Source organism: Gadus morhua, chromosome 2, assembly GCF_902167405.1.
Source record: "Gadus morhua chromosome 2, gadMor3.0, whole genome shotgun sequence".
Taxonomy (NCBI): domain Eukaryota; kingdom Metazoa; phylum Chordata; class Actinopteri; order Gadiformes; family Gadidae; genus Gadus; species Gadus morhua.
In genome coordinates, this window is record NC_044049.1 from 21,285,095 (window position 1) to 21,296,029 (window position 10,935).

A 10,935-nucleotide genomic window follows, 5' to 3' on the forward strand; every position below is an offset into this window, starting at 1 on the left:
TTGAGCTGTGAGTCTCCCTCGGAGCAGGAGCTCAGACCAGCATTATGTAACGTCGGACAGGTTTTAGAGGATTATGTCATTCGTTTTTTAATTTTGAGTCAGTAATCTGATAGATTATTATTTATTTACATGCTAGAATAAAGTTGTTGTTAAGGATGCAGCATAAATTATGTTACGTCACCTGTCAGTAATGTTGACATTTACAGCCTGCCTTTCCTTTTCCAATAATCATATTCCATCTGTACATTATTTGCACACTGAATACTTAGTTTCTATTCTGTCTGCTGTTGAATCCAAATCTCTTTGAAGGAAGAATAGACATTTTTTTAATGAAATAAGTCTACAATAAAAGACTACTATGTTAAATAAAAAACAGTAAGACAGTATAATTTAGTGTGCTGCATTTATCCATTGATCGGTTGCAGACCAGCGTTACGTAGATATTAACTGGACGACAGCTTTATGATGACATCACATACCTCAAATAGCAGGCCGTCGCCCGACATGATGACCAGGGCGTCCCATTGGCGGAGGTCGGCCTTCCTCACCACCTCACGGGCATGGTTCCTGCGATCTGGGAGGGGGGAAAGAGGGAGGGAGGGAGGGAGGGAGGGAGAGAGATGAGAGAGGGGGAGGGAGGGAGAGAGGTTAGGGAGGGAGGGAGGAAATGAGGGAGAAGGAGGGAGGGAGGGAGAGCGGGAAGGAGAGGGAGGAAGGGAGGGAGAGAGAAGAGGGAGAGAGATGAGAGGGGGGGAGGGAGGGAGAGGGGTTAAGGCGGGAGGGAAGGAGGGAGGGTGGGAGAGGGGCGGGCGGAGAGATGAGGGAGAGAGAGGGGTGGGGAGAAAGGAGAGAGGTGGGAGGTGGGAGAGGTGACAGGGTGAGAGATGGGCAAATGGAAATAAGGGAAGGAGAAGAGACGATTTAAATTAAATCCGGATTTTAACTTCCACTATGTTGTGTTGTGTCGGTTGTGTTGTGTCTGTTATGTGTGTTGTTTTCTGTGTGTTGTGTTGTGTTTGTTGTGAAGTGTCTGTTACGTTGTTCTGTGGATGTGGTGTTGGGTTGTGTAGGTTGTGTTGTGTCTTTGGTTTTGAGCCTGTTCTGTTGTTTTGTGTCTTTTGTGACGTGCTGTGTCTGTTGCGTTGTTTTATGTCAGTTGTGTTGTTATGTGTCTGTTGTGTCTGTTGTAATGTGCGGTGTCTGTTGTGTTGAGCAGTCTCTGTTGTTTTGTGTCATTGTGTTGTGCTGACTCAACACTTCAGTCTGAAGCTGTCTCCCAGTTGTTTCTTTATATCCATTACTGGGGCCGCTGCCAAGAACTAAGTACACACACAAACACATGCACCCACACGCACACGCACACGCACACGCACACATACACATGCACACACCCTCACGCACGCAAGCACATACACGCACACACCACCACACACACAGAATTACACACAAACTCCCTTTTTTTTTTCTCTCTTTCTCTCTCCCTCTCCCTCTCCCTCTCTCTCTCTCTCTCTCTCTCTCTCTCTCTCCCTCTCCCTCTCTCTCTCTCTCTCTCTCTCTCTCTCTCTCTCTCTCTCTCTCTCTCTCTCTCTCTCCCTCTCTCTCTCTCTCTCTCTCTCTCTCTCTCTCTCTCTCTCTCTCTCTCTGAATGTCAGATGAAGGTCTATCTGGTCCCAGATGCTCTGAGAGAAGCTGTCTCCCCCAGCCTTCCTCCTCCACACTAGCTGTGCTGCTGCTGAATAGACGAGATGAGACCAGTATCATGAGAACAGTTACACCGAGGTACAGTACCTGTGGACAGACACCGCAGGTGGTGGGAGGGGAGGAGCGGGGGTGGGAGGGGCTGGAGAGGTGGAGCATCAATGATTTAAACAGAAGCTATTTTTAACCCTCACCTTCTTATGCTGAAGCAGTCGCTAGGTGGCAAGAGAACCACTTGTCTAATATGGCAAGGTGTGCGCGCATGTGTGTGTGTGTGTGTGTGTGTGTGTGTGTGTGTGTTTGTGTGTGTGTGTGTGTGTGTGTGTGTGTGTGTGTTTGTGTGTGTGTGTGCGTGTGTGTGTGTTACTAACCGGTGATGACCAGCGTGTAGGGGACACCGGCCTCAATGAGCATGTTCTGCACATGGGCAGTAAAGAGCTGCATGGCCTGGCCCCGCCCACTCTGGGGGTTCAGCAGCACCATCAGCCTGCAGGGGCGAGGGACCTGCGCATACACCACACCTGGAGGAGAGAGAGAGAGAGGGAGAGAGAGAGAGAGAGAGAGAGAGAGAGAGAGGGAGAGAGTAAGAGAGAGAAATAATGCATCTGTTCAGATGCATTATTTGACTCGAGTTTGACTCCAGATTTCCTCCCTTGCCATTTTGACTAATGGTTGTTCAAACTGGATTCCCGTCTTGATTGGTCGAGACAACATGGACATTCTAAACGCTCCACAGGTAACTCACCTTCACAGACACACACACACACACACACACACACACACACACACACACACACACACACACACACACACACACACACACACACACACACACACACACACACACACACACACACACTCAAACACATACACACACACCTTCTAGATTTTTCTGCTCACAATATTATGCTTAAATATATATAAGAATATATGCATACACTCCCTTATGAAGAATGCTATGATTAGGAATGCTTTGATTTAGGAATGATTTTAAACATGTCATTGTTTAAAATCAAAGCAATTCTAATCATAGCATTCTCCATAATGTCAGACTGTATTTAAGACCCCGACGCCTCTCTAATGTGTTGACGAGGAGGAAGAGGAAATGATCTCCACAGAGGAGATGGCTCATTGCTCATCTCTCATGCCTGATAGAAGGTTCTGGGTCAGAGCCCAGCAGGGCCCTGATCACTGATACTGCCTGGAGAAGTAAAGAGTTATAAATTACATCAGTGTTTCTATAGGAGCTGCTTTCTCTTTTAAGCATAAAATAATTGATTCAAATATTAAAAGAGTTAAGTCCTGTGCTTCTCCAGAGACACATTTTGTATCAAAGTTAAATAGTTTTGTCTCATTAAGCTGTTTTAAAATTAAAAAAACAGAACTAAACCCTAAAACCTAATCCTAAAAGGCTCAAATTAAGCCCTCACCCAAATCCTGTTGGTTGGTACGCTTTTATCAACATATAGTTTAGAATAAATGTGAGATAAAGAGAGAGAGAGAGAGAAAGAGAGAGAGAGAGAGAGAGAGAGAGAGAGAGAGAGAGAGAGAGAGAGAGAGAGAGAGAGAGAGAGAGAGGGAGAGAGAGCGACAGAGAGAGAGGGAGAGAGGGGGAGACACAGAGACAGAGACAGAGACAGCAACAGAGAGAGAGAGAGAGAGAGAGAGAGAGGGAAATAAAGAGACAGAGGCCTGCTTCCTATTCAAACCCCATTATTGTTTCTGATTGAGCTCTGAGCAGTGTTCCTCCGGACACCAGGGGGCGCTGTCTCCACCTCCACAGTGTCAGAACAATGCTGAAGCAGTTCATCAATAAACCAAATAACCACAAGAGTGGGGAAATGGGCTAAAAACCCAGATGACCTGAGGGGCAGGGGAACAGTGGCTCTTAAAACCACTTAAGCCTTTGGCAGAGGTCACTGTGTAAGCCTAAACCTCACTGCCCCAAACCTGCAGGCTCGTGCATACACAAACAAACACACACATGCACGCACACAGGCACGCACACACATGCACACACGCACAAACGCACGCACACTCACACACCAACACACACACAGGCACGCACACACACAAACGCACACACACACAAACGCTTGTGTGTGTGTCTTTGACTTTTTTACTAATTTTAAACATATTTATTTGTATGTGTTTCTTTTTTACGTACTTTTTGCGAGAGCCTCTGTTTCCTGAGCCAATGAGGCCCTTGACAGGGAGAGAGCGGGAATGAGAGAGAGAATAAGAGGGGTGTGCATGTCGGTAGACAGACAGTCTGAGTGACGGGGAAACTCGAAACTCACAGGGAGCAGAGAACTGACCACACAGCAGACAGACAAACAGACAGGCAGAGAACTGACAACACAGCAGACAGAGAGACAGACGGACAGGCAGAGAGACAGACAGACAGACAGGCAGGGAGACAGACAGTTAGAACGACAGGCAGGGAGACAGTGTGTGTTAGTGCATGAGCGTATGAAAGTTTGAGCATGTGTGTGTGTCTGTGTGTGTGTGTGTGTGTGTGTGTGTGTGTGTGTGTGTGTGTGTGTGTGTGTGTGTGTGTGTGAGTGTGGGTGTGTGAGGGAGTGGGAGAGAGAGTGAGAGAGAGAGAGAGAGAGAGAGAGAGAGAGAGAGAGAGAGAGAGAGAGAGAGAGAGAGGAAGATCTCAAGAAACAAGCCTTGACGGGCTGTCAAATGTTTGTGTCAGAGAGCAAGAGTGGTGTGGGGGGGGGGGGGGGGGGGGGGTGTCATGCTGCCAGACACAGACCCAAACCCACACAAACACAAACCTCCACGCAAACACTTTCACACACACACACACACACACACACACACACACACACACACACACACACACACACACACACACACACACACACACACACACACACACACACACTCACTCACTTACTCAGACACTCTCAGACACTCACACACACTGGTCACACAGAGAGCCAATCAGAGGACTCGGAGCAGCATCTCTTAATTCATACCAAAGATGCTTGTGAAGATGTGGACGAGGAGATAGAAAGACGACACATTCTGTTAAGATTCTAAAGAAGTGCCCAAAATATAGGCCCCAACCAGGCTTAGAACCATCTTTTACAGTTCCCACCAGATCGCTATCTGAACAGCTAGGGCGTTCAAACCTGCTGGCCAGCTCTAAAACTGCGACATATTCTGTTTCATCTTCACACAACCCCTCCAAACTCACAACACACTGGGGAAAAATAGAACAAATACGGCCCTGAATTCACAACACACACACACTCACACACACACACACACTCTCATAAAGACACACTAACACACTCACGAGCACACACACAAAAACACACACACTCTCATACACACACACCCTCTAATACAAACACACACACACACACACCCTCATACAGACACACACACACACACACACACACAAACTAATACACAAATACACACACACTCATACAAACACACACACACTCTCATACACACTCTCGCACACACACACACTCTCTCATACAAACACACACACACACACACACACATTTGAATACACAGATCAGAGGTGACAGAGATACGACCACCGGACTGAAGCGTCGCGGCGTCGCTCAACACCACTTCAAAGAGCTCCGCCTCTGCGGGGCTCCATATTTCATATCACGTCTTGTGTTTGTGTGTTTGTGTGTTGGTGTGTTGGTGTGTTGGTGTGTTGGTGTGTTCATGTGTTCCTGTCCCGTGGGGCGGCGCCGCTGTGTGACAGCTCAGCGCCGCCTCGTAATCCTGATGTTGCTCTTTTAAGCCAGCTGTTCTGCTGGGACGCACAATTAAGTGTGGAGAGAAACACATGCTGGCAGGATTAGCGTCTCTGCGTCCTTCAGAGCCCCGCCAAGGGCGTGAGCGCCGCGAGCCGCTAGCTGTTAGCCGCTTGCTGTTAGCTGATCCGGGAGGCAGCAGCCCTGCTCTGTCAGAGAGCAGCTTCTATCTCGGGGGAGACGGTGCAGAACCTTGGCAGGAAAGGATCTGAAGGGGGCGGAGTCAGGACCAGTCCTGACCTGTCCTGAAACCAGGACCGGAAAGGGGCGGAGTCAGGAGCCAGGACTTGTCCTGATTTGGCCCCTCTCAGGTCCTGGTTTCTGGATATTTTGTTTCGTTAGAATATCGTAACGAGGGGAACTGAAAGGGGCGGAGTCAGTACTTGTCCTGACTCCGCCCCTCCGAGTTCCCCTTTCAGGACCTGGCGTGACGAAACCTTCCTGTTTGGTTTCGTCATGCAGAGGAGTTCAATTTGGTAGAATATCAGAACGATACAGGAAACCAGGACCTGAAGGGGGCGGAGTCAGGTCCTGGCTTCCTGTTTCTCAACAGGAAAAACAGGAAATGATGTTCTACCGCAGTGAGCTCCTCTGTGTGATTGGATGAAGTGTTTCTACTACAGCAACCAGCCTGCAGGGTGTTGGTCTGAATCCTTACAGAGAGTTTAACAAGGGTTAGCTGGTGCTGGCCGAATGTGTTTGTTGATACACGCCAAAGACGTGATCAGAGATCCCGCCTCCAGCACATGAGGTGAAGGAATGTGCAGATCGTCCTGACACAAGCTTGTCAGACATCAAACGCTAATGTAACGTCTCATTTATGAGACTAGCCACCAGCAGATCCTGCATCTACTGTATTAACCCGCTATTGTCCATCAAGGTTGTGTGTTTATTTTGTCTATATAATTGTGTATTTTTAGTGTGTATATACTAATCTATATTATGTGTGGATTTGTCGGTGTGTGTGCATTAGCATATGTGTTCTTATGCGTCGATATTATGTCTTCTTGTGTGCATGTGCATGTGTGTGTGTTTGTGCGTGTGTGAGTGTGTGTGTGTGTGTGTGTGTGTGTGTGTGTGTGTGTGTGTGTGTGTGTGTGTGTGTGTGTGTGTGTGTGTGTGTGTGTGTGTGCGGGCGTGCATGTGTGTTGGCGTGTGTGTATGTGTGTGTGATGGCCTGTGAGACCATCTGGCTGAAATGCCACCGTTCCCCAGAGTCCTTCTGGCCTCTTGCCAGCCCAGGTCTGCTGTTTCACCTCACACAGCCATCACACTGTCTCCGATGGCCCTGCTCACCCCTGTCTCCCTCCTCCCCCCTCCCTCCCCCCTCTCTGTCTCCCTCAACCCCTCCCCCCCTCCCTCATCTCATTCCGTCTCCCTCTGTCTCCAGAGGCCATGGTCCACCGCTCTTTATCTCCCCTCTCCCCGTTCCTCTCTCTCCTTCACTCCCCCCCCCCCCCCCAAAACCCTGAAGTCCATCACCATGGTAACCCTGAGACACAGTGCCCCGTTCCTATCTAAGCAAATGAGGGCCCAACTGTGTGGAGATAAAGGACTCCTCTGTCCGCTATCAAACGGCTGTCTCTGTTTCAGGGACATCGTCCACCTCCTCTGTGTTTGAGTCCATCACTGTGTGCTCAGTGTGCAGGATATGTCCGCCAGAATGTCAGTCATACCTCACATTACATCCCTTAATACAGTCAGGCATCAGATGGTCGGGTACTAGCAGGACGCAGCGCCACAAGGACCAATCAGACGCTCTCCCGACAGCATGGCGGGAAAACCCATTTTGTGTTGATGTGAAAACATAAACTTCTCTGAAGGAATTCTTCTTTATGAGTGTGTGTTTGTGTGTGTGTGTGTGTGTGTGTGTGTGTGTGTGTGTGTGTGTGTGTGTGTGTGTGTGTGTGTGTGTGTGTGCTGGTGTATATGTCTGTGTTTCTGTTGCACCTAAAGAGAGAGAGAGAGAGAGAGAGAGAGAGAGAGAGAGAGAGAGAGAGAGAGAGAGAGAGAGAGAGAGAGAGAGAGAGAGAGAGAGAGAGAGAGAGAGAGAAAGAGAGAGAGAGATAGGGAGAGACAGAGACAGAGAGACAGAGAGACAGAGAGACAGAGAGACAGAGAGAGACAGAGACAGAGAGTGTGTGAGTGTGTGTTTGTGTGTGTGTGTGTGTGTGTGTGTGTGTGTGTGTGTGTGTGTGTGTGTGTGTTTATATATTTCTGTCACACCTAAAGAGAGAGCGAGAGAGAGAGAGAGAGAGAGAGAGAGAGAGAGAGAGAGAGAGAGAGAGAGAGAGAGAGAGAGAGAGAGAGAGAGAGAGAGACGGAGAGTGTGTGAGAGTGTCTGTGTGTGTGCGTGTGCGTGTGTGTGTGTGTGTCTGAGGGCGGGTAATGCAGTGGGACCTGTCGGCTCGCCCTGTCGCCTCCTCTTCAGGTAGAGCCAGTTTAACGGACACATTCGGGGTACATTCCTCAACCCGACAAACCCAGTCACAGACCTCACAACCTTTAGACTGTTTACACCAATGAATCAAACCAACCCAGCCGCTCTATAATAACGTTACAATCAATCAATCAATCAATCAATCAATCAATCAATCAATCAATCAATCAATCAATCAATCAATCAATCAATCAATAACATCATCGAAGGCACCATGGTCATATTATTATTATTACTATTATTATTATGGGTGTGTGTGACCTTTACCGTTCCGTCGCGGGATCTGTTTTGCGGCCGCGTCCCGGATGGCACGCGCCCACCGCTGAGCCTCTCGCAGGTTTGCGGCGGGGTCCGGTAAGGGGACCACCCGGAAGACCTGCTCCACCTTCTGGCGCGCGGAGCCCCCGCTCATCCACCGCCCGCGGAACGGGTAGAAATAAACCGCGAAGTACGCGCCGGCGTCCCCCCCGTCCCCGTTCCCCCCGTCCCGCCCCGGGTCCGCCGCGACGTTCCCCCCGTCTCCATCCCGCTCTGGGTACGCGTGGCAACCCACGCAGTCCGCCAATAGAAACACCGCCTTGGAGCGCGCGGGCTGCGAGGAGATCATCTGCACGGTCAGCGCGCTCTCCGTCAGGCTCACGGAGTACCGGAGCCGGTGGTCCAGCGGGTCGCTGAACTCCCCGTGCAGCGCAGCCCCCACCCAGCCGTTCTGTTGGCGCGAGGAGTCCGGTTCTTTCTCCATCCCGGACCGGACAGAACGCTCTGCGAGGTCCGCTGGCCGGCGGTGCTGGGGGGGTTCTGTGGCTGGTCTTTCAGGAGAGGAACCGCTCTCCACCTCCGCTCCTCCTCGGCTCTCCTCTCCTCCTCCGCTCCTCCTCGGCTCTAGTCTCCTCCCGGTCCTCTGTCTCCCCCTAGTGACCGCCGGAGGAACAGCACCAGGTTTAGGTTTGGAATTGCTATTTTACGTTTGATAGTTACGTAAAATAGTTGTTTTGCGTAACTATCAAACTATCAATTTGTTTTTTTTGGAAAATTGGACTACATGTTGGTGTGGGATGGGACTTAATTCATCATTATGTATATCATGAATTATTTAAAATATATAAAAATATATATGTTGTAGGCTCAAACATACGTTTACAATACAAATAAGACAAGATAAAGTGTATACGAGGCATTTAATTTAAATAACCTTTTTAATGAACTTGAATATTTTTGTGGCAGACCTTCATCTGTTTCATATGTTGTATATGTATTCGATTTGATCAATTTATATTTATATTTACCCGCCTGGGTTCGATGATCACCTGAATCTGCCAATCAGCGCCTAGCCTCCTTCACGTGGGCTGTGACGTCCTGCCTATATATATACAGCCCTCTGTATGCCGTTCTCTCCTTCATCCTTTCTCTCTCTCGCCGAACTGTAGCTAGTTCTAAAGAAGTATACCTTCTCTAAACCTCCACGATGGCTACATATCGATTCATCAGGTCCGAGGGGCCCTCATACCACTCGAGTACAGATGTAAGTATTATAATATTGCACGGTATTACTGGTGCACAAATAAAATAGTATGCTAACATTAGCTGGTCTCAAACACGTGGTCTGCTCACAGTGTTACGGGTGCCGCGGTTGTTAACATGCTTTAAGGGTTACTGGGTGCGGTTTTTAACTTTCGCTCTTCCACAGGTAACTTAATACACTACAGAATGATCATGCAACTCGTGGGCCTGGATCTAGTCCCCCGTATGGACTTGATCGAGTCCCCCTCATGGCCTGGGTCGAATCCCACTCATGGACTACAGAATTGCCAGGTAAACTACCGGAACTCTCAATACATTGTTAACGTTATAGACGAAGACCGCAATACCAAAGATGAGTTTGTTATCCCTGGCTGAAAACGTGTTGATACAAAAACGACTGAGACTTTGCTCTGAGGGGTTACTACCATGAATGAAGGGGAAATATTTGTGCCAACCCCTCTTTTTTTTTTTCTTTGTGCCCTCGCAGGACGATGACTGAATTCCCCGGGCCACCTTACCGGACCCTGAATGTATCCTCTTGGCCTTATCTCCACCACCACGAGGTAAGGACCGTAACTGGGCTCTTGTTGATGTGGGACTACATGTTTCTGGGATGATATCGCTGCATAGGAAGTGCCGTCCGATGCGAAACTGACGATTGGAAAAGCTTTTCTGAGAAATAATAAAATTCATACTGCGGGAAATCACCCGAGAGACCAACTCTAACTAATGTATCTGTAATCCAAAAGGCGGTGAAGGACTGGTGACGCGAAGCAGCGGGAGGTCCAGAGTTCCCTTTCTACCATGAAAGGTAAATTGATGCATTTTGTATAAGCGCTCAAGCCAGTGATGAAAAAAGTTATCCCTGTCTGAACAACGGTGTTGACCATTGGTAACCTGAGGCTTGACTTAACTTTTAGCTCAATGCAAGATGAATAAGCAAACTGTTCGGGACTGGCACCTTTTTCACTTCTCCTTTTCACATTCTTGCAGCTCTGAATCGCCGACCAGCCAAATGAGGGTCTGCTGGTGTCTGCTTGGACTGAAAATGTAAATCAATGCACCTCCAAGTCTGAGCGGGTTGCCTTGTGACCGGGAGATTGCTAGTTTGAAACCTGGCTCCTCCTAGCTGAGTGTGTTGTGGAGGTGTCGCCCTAACGACGAGCTCTGGCTGTGTATGAATGGTTGTAAGTCACTTAGGATAAATTGGCTTCCAAATACAACTCTGAAGTTATTGTCTTCAAGATCAGAATCATTGTTGGACCCGCTCTGGATTAAAGCTTCTGCTAAATGCCCTGAATGTAAATGCCCCTGCTAATCCAAATGTGTTGCTCTTAACAATAAAACTGTAAAATAAATTTGGGTGTTTTCGTTGGTTTTTGTTCAGCATCAGGGATATTACTTCTGTATAAGGTTAGACCCTATCTAATTTTGTTGACTTTCAAACTAACCAATAGAATTCATGCCAGCAATATAATT

General features: G+C 48.4%; 1 protein-coding gene, 1 long non-coding RNA gene and 2 other non-coding genes across 4 annotated transcripts in view; 3 read left to right on the forward strand and 1 right to left on the reverse strand.

Moving 5' to 3' along the window:
* The window catches only part of LOC115528742 (sphingosine kinase 1-like), a 14,683-nt gene extending 5,429 nt beyond the window's left edge, over positions 1–9,254 (reverse strand). The window contains exons 1-3 of the mRNA XM_030337045.1: positions 8,203–9,254; positions 2,070–2,219; positions 480–574 (exon numbers count right to left, since the gene is read on the reverse strand). Coding sequence (XP_030192905.1) covers positions 480–574; positions 2,070–2,219; positions 8,203–8,677 — 720 coding nt within the window. The 5' untranslated portion in view covers positions 8,678–9,254. The remainder of the gene's footprint in view (positions 1–479; positions 575–2,069; positions 2,220–8,202) is intronic.
* Positions 9,255–9,309: 55 nt separating this feature from the next.
* On the forward strand, positions 9,310–10,814 carry LOC115528752 (uncharacterized). Its single transcript, XR_003973364.1, has 5 exons — positions 9,310–9,457; positions 9,623–9,747; positions 9,944–10,019; positions 10,206–10,267; positions 10,450–10,814. It is a non-coding gene; the product is annotated as an uncharacterized LOC115528752 (long non-coding RNA).
* Positions 10,063–10,134, forward strand: LOC115539480 (small nucleolar RNA SNORD49). Its single transcript, XR_003975930.1, has one exon. It is a non-coding gene; the product is annotated as a small nucleolar RNA SNORD49 (small nucleolar RNA).
* On the forward strand, positions 10,295–10,364 carry LOC115539479 (small nucleolar RNA R38). Its single transcript, XR_003975929.1, has one exon. It is a non-coding gene; the product is annotated as a small nucleolar RNA R38 (small nucleolar RNA).
* Positions 10,815–10,935: the final 121 nt, after the last annotated feature.